The sequence below is a fragment of the Periophthalmus magnuspinnatus genome, chromosome 18 (assembly GCF_009829125.3).
Source record: "Periophthalmus magnuspinnatus isolate fPerMag1 chromosome 18, fPerMag1.2.pri, whole genome shotgun sequence".
In the NCBI taxonomy this organism is placed as follows: Eukaryota; Metazoa; Chordata; class Actinopteri; order Gobiiformes; family Gobiidae; genus Periophthalmus; species Periophthalmus magnuspinnatus.
Genome location: NC_047143.1, coordinates 6,363,417 through 6,378,016, shown reverse-complemented (window position 1 = coordinate 6,378,016; position 14,600 = coordinate 6,363,417). Strand labels below are relative to the sequence as shown.

General features: G+C 36.0%; 1 protein-coding gene across 2 annotated transcripts in view; it reads left to right on the top strand.

Moving 5' to 3' along the window:
• col4a6 (collagen, type IV, alpha 6) overlaps positions 1-14,600 on the top strand; it is a 138,105-nt gene that overhangs the window by 83,709 nt on the left and 39,796 nt on the right. For both annotated transcript variants that reach the window (XM_055228850.1, XM_055228849.1), the window contains exons 5-7: positions 12,812-12,946; positions 13,917-13,961; positions 14,058-14,177. In XM_055228850.1, coding sequence (XP_055084825.1) covers positions 12,812-12,946; positions 13,917-13,961; positions 14,058-14,177 — 300 coding nt within the window. The remainder of the gene's footprint in view (positions 1-12,811; positions 12,947-13,916; positions 13,962-14,057; positions 14,178-14,600) is intronic.

The following is a 14,600-nucleotide window of genomic DNA, read 5'->3' as shown; positions in this document are numbered from 1 at the left end:
CCACCTTAAGGCTTAGTAGTAGTAGTAGTAGTCGTCATTTTTTGACTTAGCAGTAGTAGCGTTCCTGGTAGCAATAGTAGTAGTAGTAGTAGTAGTAGTAGTAGTAGTAGTAGTAGTAGTAGTAATAGTGGTAGCAGTCGCTTTTTGACTTAGTAATAGTAGTATTGGTGGTAGTAGAAGTAAGTAATAGTCACCTTATTGCTTAGTAGTAGTAGTAGTGGTAGTAGTAATAGTAGTATTAGTAGTAGTAGTATGTGTTAGCCACGTTATAGCTTAGAAGTACTAGTAGTAATAGTAGTGGTAGTAGTAGTAGTGGTAGTAGTAGTAGTAGTAGTAGTAGTAGTAGTCACCACTACTAGTAGTAGAAGTAGTAGTAGTAGTGTAGTAGTAGTAGTAGTAGTAGTAGTAGTAGTAGTAGTAGTAGTAGTAGTAGTCACTTTTTACTTAGCAGCAGTAGTATTGCTGATAGCAGTAGTAGTAGTAGTAGTAGTAGTAGTAGTAGTAGTAGTAGTCACTTTTTACTTAGCAGCAGTAGTATTGCTGATAGCAGTAGCAGTAGTAAGTAATAGTCACCTTATGGTTTAGTAGTAGTAGTAGTAGACAAGATTTGGAAGTGATGTCTCTGGTGATTTATAATGGACAATAATTATAAACATGGTCAGTATAAGTTTTCTTTGGGGAATAGTTGTAGTAGTATTCATGGCTTTTATAGTAGTAGTAATTAATTAAGTAATTTCAAAACATAGCTGGTAAGTAGTTGTAGGTTTGTGTTAGAGAAGCAGTAGTAGTATTAGGTATTCGTAGTAGTAGTATCAAGTAAGTAAGTAATAGCCATCTTATAGCTTAGAAGTAGTATTAGCAGTAGTAGTAGTAGTAGTTTTGTACTACTGGTCACCTTATGGCATAGTAGTAGTTGTAGTAGTAGTAGTAGTAGTAGTAGTAGTAGTAGTAGTAGTAGTAGTAGAAGAAGCAGTAGCAGTATATATTTTATGATCCTTTTTTAAACTGAAACCAGCATTAAGCCATTTTGTGTTTTGCTTTTGGGTGAGATAGTACTTCTATCTCGACTACTCCCTCTAATGTGTTTGGAGTCGCCCTAGTAAAGTTACTCCTCATATCAGCCCTGCCCATCACAGCACTGGCACCATATTAAATGTTATATGGACCATAACCACAAAAAGTTATTCAAAAATCTAGAGTTGTCCCCATATTTAAATCTCAGGTTTCCATTCTGTTTTGTTTTTTTATGGAAAGTTCCAAAGTATGGCATTAAACTCCTTCTCCGGTTCAGATGTTCAGAGTAATAAATCATTGGTAAGTTTAATGCAGTACTGTGGAACATTCCCTGCAAAGCAATAACATCTCCATGGATACAAGTGTATACTCCCCACCAGAAAGGTTACGCAGTGCATCATTAAAATTACCTGTATTCAGGATAGCATTAATCTTGAGTATTTTTATTTAGATTTTATAAGATTAATTGATAGTTCTACTTTATTTATTAGTAATTTAAATACATTTTTTTGAAGAAATATTCGTAAATTATATTTGTACGTCATTTCAAGCTGTATAACTTCATTGCAGTGTGTAGGCCATATTCAAATAAGCAAAACTTCAAACTTCTCACATGTTTCAGAGGACACCTGACACTCTAAAGTCGGGTCTAGGAAAGGTCAAAGTTCAAGGCTAACCTAAAGCCAGGCTAATGCCAAAGGTCAGGGCTAAAACCATCAAATGCCCCTCACAAATGGACCTCATTTATCCCCTTGTAGTAGTTAACACTATTCAAACTATTACATTTTCTGGTTAAAAAAAATGTAAGTGGGTTAGAATTAATGTAATCTATACAAGTGTTTGAATAGACTTGAAACTGATTCCACTACCACAATGAGAATAGAATGTCATTTTCAAGATTAAATCGCAGTACTTTCTTTTATATTACTTTGTCTTATATCTGTGTAATCTCAGTGGTCCATGAGTGTATACTAGTCTATATGTTCTTATACTTGTTCTGATACAGCTCAAGATCATTCTAAAGCCATTCAGTTCATTTCCGTCCTGTAAATGTGACTTTTTAGCATTGATACTTGTTCAAATGACTATCTGGTTTTGATACTAGTTTTAATATCAATTATTATGTGATTTTGAATAATTCTGACAACCCTAAATATGCACATCAAGTTTATTTTTAATGTACTTGTAGAATTTTCACAGTGGCAGAAAGTCAGTGTTGCATCTGCAGTTGTGCTTATACTGCCCCCATCTGGATACTTTGAGAAATAAGTTGAAATTTAAGTAATAGAACCTTTTTTTCCCCAGTTGGTTCTATTACTCAAATTAGGTTCTTATGTTCTTAATATTGCAGTTTATTTTGAAGTTTTTTTTAATTTTTTCTTTATTTTTTTGTCACAATTGAGCATGATGCAAACTACTGGATACTGGACCATATATAAGAAGATTATATTATTATACCTAATTTTCCTTTATACATTTAGCAAAAAGATTAAAATAGTTGACCTTACTTCAGTTTATCTTGTAAAGAGTTTGTTTAGTTTCAGCCCACTGTAAATGAAACAAACTGAGTCTGGCATAGATTGTGAGTTTGAAAGCGTGTCATTAGTGATATTTTATAGGGACGTTACAGCTGTAGATTTGATGAGACAATGACAGTGGAGTTATTTATGTGTTTCCACTAATACTGCTCCAGTTTAACATGAACAAGCCCAGAGCTGTACAAGGAACAGGCACAACTGCTCAAGAAGAAATACTGTTCATTTTAAAGATCCACTGTGTAGCTTTTCTGATGGAAGGTGCTTTAGCTTGTTATTGCACATATCTATTAGGCAGAGGTATTCAAGTTTTGTTACATAAGTAAAAGTACAGATATCGGAGCAAAAAAACAAAAAAAAAACAAACAAAAAAATCTCAAGTAAAAGAATCACTTGAAAAATCTACTTAAGTAAAAGTAAAGTATTTTCCTCTGTCTTTCAAATGTCGTGAAATGTACTTAGGTCCTATATTACACAAGATGGGTTATTATTAAGACATGTTATAATGTTGTTGCCTCCTCAAAAACAGACCTGAATTTTTTTTTGTTTCACACATGTTTGAGTAACACTTTATTTTTAGTCTATCTGCATCTCCAAAGCTCAAAATACTCTGTTCCACCTTGTGATGTCATGAAGCAGTAGTTTTCAAGGTAGCAGCTACTTCTTACCTTTAGCCCAGTACAGCTCGACAATTCCCGGTCTAAAATTTGCCAAATGATTCTAGTGAAGGTGAATGGAGTTCAAAAACACAGTAGAGTACTTCCTGTAGTACCACATGACATCACAAGGTGGAACAGAGTGTAGAGCTCAGCCTAAATATACAGGGTTTGTGTGAATGAAACAATACACAGCTTAAGGTCTGTTTGTGATGCGGAAACAACATTATAACAAAGAAGAGCAGGTACCTACATTTTTTACTTAGGTACAGTACTTTACTACTTTTACTTTGTTACGCCGCACCACTGCCATTCGATTTATTGATTTGCTTGGAATGTTCCACAGCATGACATTAAACACCTATCTCCGTGCAGACAGGCAGACAACACCACTAGGGCTGTAGATTATATGGATTATATGGTGCAACAGCAGAAAGGAGAACTTAATGTGTGAGTGAGTTAGATGAAGATTTGGTATTTCTTGGTATTTATATGTCAAAGGCAGATTAAAGTTGAATCTGTCTTTATATAAATACATTGTTTCCTAGCACTTCTTTCTGCATAAATATTTGTTTTGCATGAACTCCCGTGCAGGTGTAGTCTTGTGAGTTCAGTTTGGGTCAGATACACAGAGATGCGTAATAGTTTTGAGAGATTTTGCCACGCCCCCTTTTAAGGCAAGACGTGACTTTAGTCGACACCACAGCAAGCTACAGGTCAGAACGTATTTTTGAGCAATTAAAACATCTGTGATTAAATAAACCCATTATAGATAAGTTTAATGCCATGCTGTGGAACGTTCTAGACAGATGAATAACATTTCCATGAGACAAGCCAATGGTAAACCCTTCACTAGAAATGTTCCATAGTGCATCTTCATTAATACAACTAATAAAATATGAACATTTTAGAAAACCTGTTAGAAATTGCACCACCTTGAGCACCACAAAAATAATATAATACAGTTAAAGTTGCACAGTGTAACTTTTCTGGTGAGGGGTTCGATATGTACCTGCTTGTCTCCATGGAGAAGTTGCTACTTCTTGTTCCAATGTCTACAATTGGGCTTGTCTATCTTACAAGTATTTTTATTGCTAAGAAATACTTTGAGAAACATGCGTTGTTTTGACTGTGAGCAGGGTCGCCTCTTCGCAGATGTGACCTGTAACTGGTCCGACGACTTGTATGTGTAAAGTCATATAGTCGAACATTCCAGATAAAGCAGTTGCATCTCCATGGCGACAAGCATGTGACTGATCCTGCACCAGAAATGTTACATAGTCCATGTTTATTCAGATAAATGAATAAAATATATTAATAAAATGCAAGATGCTAAGTTTAAGTTTTTAAGCAGCTTACATAAGAATCTTTAATTTTCTATGGTTTAGGTCTCCTCCTTTGTTTAGACCTTTGAACTACATCCAGACACAACAAAAGGACCTGTTTGATTTATAAATGTACAATGTTGTTGCCTGACGCAGCTGAGAAAACAGTCCTCGCCTTATGACATCATCACTGTGGGGCAGTCGGGGGGGTGGAGTTTTATGTTTGAGGGGAAAGCACCTGGATGAAGAGACTGTTTAGAGAAGAGGGAACAGATGAAGAGGGGGAGGAGGGGGGACAGAGAGAGGGATGAGAGAGAGACAGCAAGGGAGAGCTCAGGGCAGAATTACACTTGTGATAATATAAACAGGATTTGAACACTTCATACAGAAGTTCCAATTAGAGTTTGAGGCATGAATTTATGTAAACCCTGCTGAAATTTTTGTAAGTTCGCAAACTCCTGAGAATCCATCTTGAACATCTCCGGGTGAATTGTTTGCATCTGAAACTGACCAATCACAGGGCAGTACTGTGATTTGTGCGGAACTCAGTGCTGAACGAGTCAAAACAAACATGATGGCACTGACAGATGTAATTCGGCCTATTTTAGTAGAAATAAGGACTGTTTTGTTTATCAAAGATGTGCAGAGGGAAACGCTTTGTGCATTTAACTAAAGTTCTCCTCCTCTCCTTTTAATGGTTCGTTCTTGTAGCGCTGCATGAATTTGGCAAAAAATCTAATCTTTTTTTTTATCTGGTTAGACTCGCAATATATGTTTAAAAAGTAAGATTCTGTTCAGAGTGCACATTGTAATAAACCTCAGGAGCGTTAACATTTGAGAGACATATGAACTGATAAACTCATATAAGAATCCTATGCATTTAAGAACAGGTTTATAGAGATTGAAGTACAGCAAGAATTTTCTATAAAAATTTTTGTTGTTTTTTTCGAGAGTTATTTATTATCTAAATAACTGCAGCCTTTGCGTCAAATCATATTGCAATTTTCATTTGATTATGATATGTTGTGCAGTAGTAGCGGCAGCAGCAGTAGTACTAGTCTTCTCTCAAATGTTAAAGGTCCTATATTACACAAAACTTTAAGCCATGTTATAATGTTATTACCTCATCAAAAACATACCTGGTGTTGTGTTTTGTTTCATTCAGACATGTTTGAGTGACACTTTATTATATTAGTCTGCCTACATTTCCAAAGCTCAAAATGCTCTGTTCAACCTTGTGATGTCATGTAGTGGTAGTTTAATTAACAGCTATTGTTTTAGCCTCAATTGACCTGCTTTACTCTACAATGCACCAAAAATAATCTTAAGTTGATGTTTTTAGTTTAATATTTTTGTTTGACCTCTTTGTTCACTGAAGGTGCACCGAGGAGTGAAGCAGTTTCAATGTGGCTAAAACAATAGCTGTAACTTTTACCTTAGACCAGGATTGGAATCTTTCAAATGACTCTAGTGAAGGTGCCTGGAGTTTAAAAACACAGTGGAGCACTTCATGTATTACCCCTTAATGACATCACAAGGTGGAACACAGTGTTTTCAATACTTGGGATTTGTGTGTTAAACATGTCTGAATGAAACTCCAACTAACTCTCCCAAATCCAGGCATGTTTTTAATGTGAAAACAACATTATAACATAGATCAGAAAACATTGTAATATAGGTCATTTAATGCATCTGAACAGGTTTAAAATGTGAACTGATTTTTAAAAATAATTCTAAACCTAATTACAATATCACAGAAAAGATGCTGTTCAAAGCTTGCCAAATCATGCACCAATTGTCTTTTCATCCCGCCCTTCGCACTCCTCGTATTATTGTCTCTCCAGACTAAATAAACCCATTCGAACGCACCCAAATAGTTAGCTGGCCATGTCCCCATCAACACCATCAGTGAGCAGGGGTTTTGACAGCACAAATCTTCTACAATACCAACTCCTGAACCCTCAAAGTGACATAGACCAACCAACACCGACATGTTTGGCAGGAAGTGAGGTGGTCCGGGCCCGAGGGGTAAGTCTGGGGGGCTTAGGGGGCCAATAGAGCCCATTGTGTCCCATTGTGGAGTGAGGGATTTGGGGGTGAAAACTGACCAGTCTGCTGGAAGGTGATGAGGCTGGAAGCTACAAGGGCAAGGCCAAAATAACCAACCCAGGCGGAGGTACAGACGGGAGTCATGGAAACCTGACTGGTAGATAAGGATGGTCATAAGGAAAATAAACCTGAACTTTGAATTCAAACAGACATGGATTAAGTAGCCAAAAATTGTACTTAAGTAAGAGTAACAGTACTTCAAAATAATATTACTCAAGTAGAAGTGCTCATCACAAACATACCTGGAGTTCTGTTTTGTTTCAACCCTGCATATTTAAGCTAAGTTCTTCTCTCAAGCAGAAAATGGTCTGTTCCACCTTTTGATGTCATGCGGTAGTACAGGAAGTGCTTTACTGAGTTTTTGAAAAACATACACCTTCACTAGAATCATTTTGATAATTTCAGCCCTGGAATTGCCAATCTCTACTGAACTAAAAGGTAAAAGGAGCTGTTAACTTGAGAACCATCACTACATGACATCACAAGGTGGAACAGAGCATTTTAATCTTTGGAGATGTCGATAGGTAAATAACACTGGGTTACAAAAAAAACATTTTTGAAAGTTGTCTGTGTTTTTTCAACCGAATTAGGACCATTTTGCGCCTCTGAATCCAAAAATGATATCCATTTTTCTCAGTCAGGTCAGGTTTTTATGCTAAGTTGATTTTGAAAAATCCGATCTTCTGTCTAAATTGATTACAATTTTGTGACATTATCAGTTGATTTTCTTTAATATTTCTCATCCAAAAAATGTTTTAGGAGATAAAAAATAGTTTTCTAACAGAATGTATTAATTAAATATTATGTTATGTTAATTGATAAAGGTAAGTACATGTAAATTGGAACGTTACGTTATCATTGTGCAAAATTCAGGACATGAACTTCTGTTTTTACGAACCCCTTGAATGCTCAGCAGCAGGGATGTCTCTCTTCAGAATCCAACAGTAATCAGCCATCATGACTGCATCCCAGCGTCCCTGATACCTGGTCTCCATCTCTTTTATGTCCTGATGGAATCTCTCCACCTGCTCATCACTCAGTGATCCCAGATTCTCAGGAAACCTGAACATTTAGCTCCTTTTGGGAAAAAGGATGTGGAGCATCATCATTAAAACCACACTGGAGGAATCTTTGCCACTGATGTCAGGAACTTCTACAAAGACAGGTACTGGAATTTCATCACAGTGAGCTACAGGACGACGTGCTGATTCACGGTCAGGATACTTGAGGCTGCTTCGGTTCTTTCTGTTGATCCCAGTCACATCAGTAGCCCAGAAGTAGCTATTGATGTCGGCTCCCTCCAAACCATGGGAATTCCAAACTTCAGGCAACTCTTCTTGCCTTTAGTCCACTGACGCAGATACTCGGTGCATGACTTGCATGCCATGTGTGGTGCCCAAGCTTCATCTTGGTCACCAAGTTTAATACCAAAATAAGCATGGTAAGCACGCTTTATGAACCTTGTGACTTGATTCCTGTTAGGAACATTGGTGTATTCACTGCAGATGTAGCAGAATATGTCAGGCTTATTTTTGCAAGATCTTCTAGTCGAAGCCATTTCATTCACTTGTAATATATATATATATAAAAAAAAAAAAATTAGTCAAAAGTTGGCACATGCAAAATCCTCAGAATTTGTTTATAGTGAGAACAGAATTTTGCATCATATGACGTGAAAATACTCATACCTGATTGAGCAAAACCAATGTGATTTTTGGATTCAGCACATCAAAATTATCCTAAATCAGCTAAAAAGTCTTAGACAATAAATTTAGTGTTGACCAGTGTAATAAAGTGTTGCTCAACATGTGTGAATGAAACAAAACGCAACTCCAGGTATGTTTTTCAGGAGGAAATAGCATTATAACACGGCTTAAAGCTCACAAGAGTAAATCTTGCGTAATATAAGACCTTTAAAGTGTCCTCTGTCAGAATATGTGAACGACAAGTCTCTATGTGGAAGAGTCTTTTAGCTATAGCTGCCTAAATACGCCAACTTTCCAGAACTGGAGCCGACGTAACCCCTTCATTCCCGTGCCCAGTGTTGTGGCAAGGTGTAATACTGAAAATGAAGAATAGAAGTGAGTTTTTGCTTAAAAGTGAAGTCGCATTTGAAGGCGTGAGAGAAAGTGGATGCTGCATAGTTTCCTGAGGTAAAAACAGGTGTGACGCAGACAGACAGCCCTCTCATTACTGCACTGCCCCTGTGCCCTCGAGCAAGGTAGCCATTCCAGACAAAACGCCAAGAAGCAGCATTTAAAACCCTCAACTTTGTCTCTGAAATTACAACAAGACAGACAAGTTCAGGAGGAGGTCAGTTGTCATGTATGAAGATAGTGTAGTGGTGTTAGCTGTTTTTTAGATTTTTTTGAACTGTTTTAATAATTGAATATCAGTGTTAATGTTTGCGTCACAACTAAATTAAGACAAAACCAGGAATAACTGAATTTACTCAGTGCTAGACCAAAATCAAGTGTGATCTCTGTCTAAACCGGGACTAAACCAGGACTAAACCAGGACTAAACCAGGACTTAATCATGGACTAAACCAGGAGTGAATCAGAACTAAACCAGGACTAAATCAGGACTAAACCAGGACTAAACCAGGACTAAACCAGGGCTAAACCAGGACTAAACCAGGGCTAAACCAGGACTAAACTAAAGCAGGACTAAACCAGGACCAAACCAGGACTACACATTCTTATATGTTCATTCTTTTTGACTCTTTGCTTTCGGTGCTTGAATTTTTATTTCTTGGGAGCTGGCAATTGTTGTAGTCATTATGTAGATTTTCAACCCGATAATAATAATACAAATACTACTACTACTACTACTACTACTACTACTACTACTACTACTACTACTACTACTATTACTACTACAACTACTGCTACTACTACTACTACTACTACTACTACTAATAATAATAATAATAATAATAACAATAATAATGGCAATAAACCGACAATTAAAATATAATATAATATAATGCATTTTTTTTATTTGATCACAAAATATAAATGCTTCCTTTAATGTTAAAATATAGTTCAGATCATTCTAAAATTATCGGATTTATGTCAGTTCTTCAGTATAAAGTATCTAGTTTCAATATTAGTTTTAGTATTGATTAATTTGATTGATTGATTTTTACTTACTATCCGAGCCTATGACAAATAATGACTCATCTTTAGTTTACAATATTTACCAATATATTGAGCAGGTAGCATTTTTCACAACCCTAATGGTAGCCCACGAGGGACATTCTATGCTTTGGGCAGTTCAGAAAAATAATGCGAAGTAGCCAAAAAATGTACTCAAGTAAGAGTAATGTTACTTCAAAATAATATTACTCGAGTAAAATTAAAAGTATGCTGCTAGAAAAGTACTCTGAAAAGTATAATTTCTTTAAAAAGTCTCTGTGGTACAATAAATGTAACTGACCCATCATATATGATTGGTTGCTTCCAGGTTTCCAGGCGGAGACTTGTATTCCCAGTCTATAAAACACTTCAATAAAAGTCTTGTAAATGTAAAGTGTCAGTCTGCAGCCTGCTTTACCTCCACCTTTATATTTATGACTTCACTTAATGGATTCATGGGTTAAACACAGACCACCAAACAATAACATTTGACCGAAATCGGGCCTAAAGTTGGACTAAAGTACACCATAAACAATACATTTGGTTCTTAATTCATATATTATACAATTGGCAAATGTTTAAAAGATTTTTTACTTAACAGTCCTACTAAATGAACTATTAAATTCCGAGGTGGGTAGTACTCAATTACATTTACTTGATTAACTTTTTGAAGATTTTTTACTTTTCTAACTGCATACTTTCATTCCTTCTTGAGTAACATTTTTATTGAAGTAACAGTACTCTTACTTGAGTAAAATTGTTGGTTGCTCTTCCCACTGTGAGTGAGTCTAGAAGTGACAAAAGCTTTGTGTTGACAGTATGGAGTGATTTGAACATTTGTGTTTCTTGCCCCTCTTCTTCAGATATGATTTAATTTTGCTATATTTGTGTCTATCCTTTGAAAATACCAGATTTTGTGCATTATTTTATGTTTTGTCCCTCATATTACATTCACTTCAAATTATAAATCAGATGTTACTTTTCTCAAATACTTTTTACCCTGGCTTCTTGGACCACTATTTTGTACTTCTGCTTGAGTTATATTATTTTGAAGTAACATTATTCTTACTTGAGTACAATTTTTGGCTACTCCACTCACCTCTGGATATATATACTAACCCTACAGAGCATTCATTGAACTATAAGCAAATTATTATTTAAGTTATTTTCCAAAGCATAGAATGTCCCTCGTGGACTACCATTAGGATTGTCAAAAATGATACCTAATCGATATATTAGTAAATATTGTAAAGTAAAGATGAGTCATTATTTGTCATAGGAAAGTAAGTAAACATACATAAATGAATCAATACTAAAACTAATATTGAAACTAGATATGTCTACTAAATACTCAAACTCTGGCTACTTTCCCACCTCTGACTAAAATACACTTATGCAGTTACTGTGCTTGCAGGTGAAATCTTATGGTTTTGTTGAATAGCCTTAAATATTGCAACTTTTGACCCCATCTGTAACACTCTCTCCCTTTCATAAGTATATATAAGTATATATGGCAGCTTAGACTACCCATAAACATAGTTAACATCATTACTTTTAAGGTTTTACTAAAGATCTTTTCAGATTTTATAATGTTACTTCCTGGTTGGACACGGGCAGCAGATATGACATATTACACAACAGTTGTTAAATGTTAAAACTGTCTTCTGTGTCTTGTATTCCTTCCTGTATTTTCCAGTTTTCTGTTTTCTACTTTTCTTCACAAACTACCATTTAACTGATGTAAAACTATGATGAATATTTAACTCAGATACAAACCAAGTCATATTAAGAAAAATATATTGTGTAAAATTCAAATATATCTGTCAAATGTGCCAAGTTAGTTAGCATCCAAACTGCTGAATTGATGTGAGTCTGCTGCCATCTAGTGGGTTAAAGCAAGAAATGAAGAAATGAAACGTCCAATTCAAACTTTTAAGCTTTTTTATTTGAAACTGAAATAGAATTAACCAAAGAGTAAATATTAAGTGTGAAGCCTAAAACTAGGACTATGAAAGAGGACTAAACCAGGAGCAAACATCTGGACTACAGCAGAAATAAACAGGTCTAAATCTTTGATAATATGAACGCTTGTAATGTGCATGATGTCACTTTTCCAAGAGGGAGTCCACTACATGATTGTCCCCATGGAGATTAGCCTGGAATGCTCCACAGTATCGCAATAGACTTATCTTTTTAGCATTCTTACTGTAAGCAGGGGGTGCTATAACATCAGCTACAACATGGAGACAAGCAGAAAAGTTACATAGTGTATCTTTAACTATACTTGAGCTTATACAATCTGTCTGTACATGTATGTTTCAACCAGTGAAAGGAAGTTATTACCTTTTAATTGTCTTAACAGCATTTAAAATCTGTCTAAACATCTATTTACATTTTAAAAGTCGGCAGTGGCACGTTTTGTAGCGGGACCACCCTCAGAGCTGAACAAGTCTAAACCCATCCCCGCAAATCCTATGCTACTTCTCACAACTGCACTGGTTCAAGTCACTTCTAAAGAGACACTTTCCATCTCCAAAACAAAAAAAACAAAAGGGCTCCTTGTGGAAAATAGAACTGAGGTTTTCCACCCTGTTACCTATGTTTATATTTTCATATTATATTCATTATTAAAAAAGAATCAAACTTCTTATACAGACACATGGAGAACGTGGAAAATTACCTGGAGGAGTGATTTTGATTGCAAACCAAACATACTGTATAAATTAGGGCTGAGCGATTAATTGCCCAGCCCTCCTGTAAATACATATGAGATTTGGACATTGATAAAGGTACACCATGAAACTTTTCTACTGGAAGATCACCACCTGCCCGTATCCCTGGAGTACAAAACACAAATTACAAGCACCAGAATGGAAGGATTCGCTGCAGTGACTTTATCCCTTGTTTAGATTTTTCTTCAGTCTTGTAAAATTTTAATTACAGGATGTTGTATTTAAATCAAACTCAAGACCAAAAAGGTATAGGGTGAAATGTATTCCTTTATATTGACCACTTTTCCCTGTGTTGTTGCAGGGTCGTCCCGGGCCGTTGGGCGAGGTGGGCCCCAGCGGAGCAGAGGGGCCTCGGGGAGGGCCCGGTCACTCAGGACCCAAAGGAGAGAAGGGCCACATCGGACTAAAGGGGCCATCTGGGCCCAAAGGAGACAAGGTATATGCTTCTGTTTTACTTAAAGATGTGGCGTACATACATGAGATATATTGTCAGTGGTGAATCTATCTGTTATTTGATTGTTTATATAGTACTGGGAATAATCCTGGAACAATGGTGTAAATGTTACGGATGATATATCGGTTTCCTGGATATTGTTATTGATCTGATATTGAAAATTTAGCAGATATTTGCTACAATTTTTTCTGCACTTCCCAGTCTCTGTGTCCATGTGTCATTCATACGTTGGCCTCATTGCATCACATTTGTCTTTTGAACAGACTTAATTTGTGAAAATATGAATTTACATCCCATTTTGTTATTATTTTTCAAAAGCGAAAAGTGAATTTGTAAATTTCATTATAACCTAACATACATTTGATCTTTAGTATAGATTTTAAAAACTCAATATTGGTATCTGTAAATATCAGTTATTGGCCACAACAACAGCTCAAAAATCGATATCGGACCATGCCTAGTAAATGTGATCACAGTCAAACCAGCCCATAATGAACCCATTAAATATATTGATTATGGCATTAAACAAACACAACAGACAGTGAATTATCATAAGGTGAATGCTTTATTTGCAAGGTGACTGTAATTCACATAATACATTTGATTTAACTTAATTTTTTTGGGATCTTGGTCTATATGACTTTATGAGATAAACCAATAAAAGAGCAGTGTTGTAATCTTTTTGCAATGCCACGTTTTGACCACTAGATGGTGTTAAAGAATCAACTCGATAATCCATGTAAACTGGAGTTTTAAAACAGTGGCCCATTAAACAATTATAAAAGAAGGCATAATTTATAATGTTTCAAGTTTTTCATCACACAAGAAAGTTGAAAATCAGAACTTTTTCTTTCCAATAAAAATGCAAGTCATATTTGTGCTGCCATCTTTGCCCACTAGATGATGCTCTTATATTCCCAATGACCAATTAACTAATTTCTAATTTATGTAGGGACCTATGGGCGTGCCCGGCTTTTCAGGAAATGATGGTGTACCTGTAAGTAGCACGACATTTAACATTTTGGTAATTATATTGACATATATATTCCCTAAACAGTAATCTAATCTAAGACAACCCCCCCTCCCCACCCAGGGCCATCCCGGCGCTGATGGTCCCAGAGGTCCCCCAGGTCTTGATGGCTGTAATGGGACAAGGGGCGAGCCTGGGGATCCCGGCTATGGCATCGGACCTCCCGGAACTCCGGGACCTGCTGTAAGTCCAGCTATGACAGTTTGGGACCTCATTTGGTATCAGTTTGTCTATATTTAGACCCTTTAATTGCTAATTGCAAAGCACAATATAATCAATAGGGAAATCTGGCTCTTGCCTCCTGGGAAAATGACATCATCACATTCTAGGATCTGAAAATCACCAACTGCTGGTTTCAGATAACGTCACAACATTGTGTAGGCCAGTAACATTTAACAGAGAGGGCAGATAAAATAAATATTGTTAAAATACAGATACAGTAAATAGTGTGTTATTGGGTGTAGTCACTAAAAGAAATGAGCAGGTTCAACATTTGTGAACTTACTTTTTAGATATTTCATGGCAAAGTACAATTTTATAACAGAGAAAACTGTCTCTTGCCCTGTATGGCATCATTATATTAGAATCTAAAAATACACCAATAAA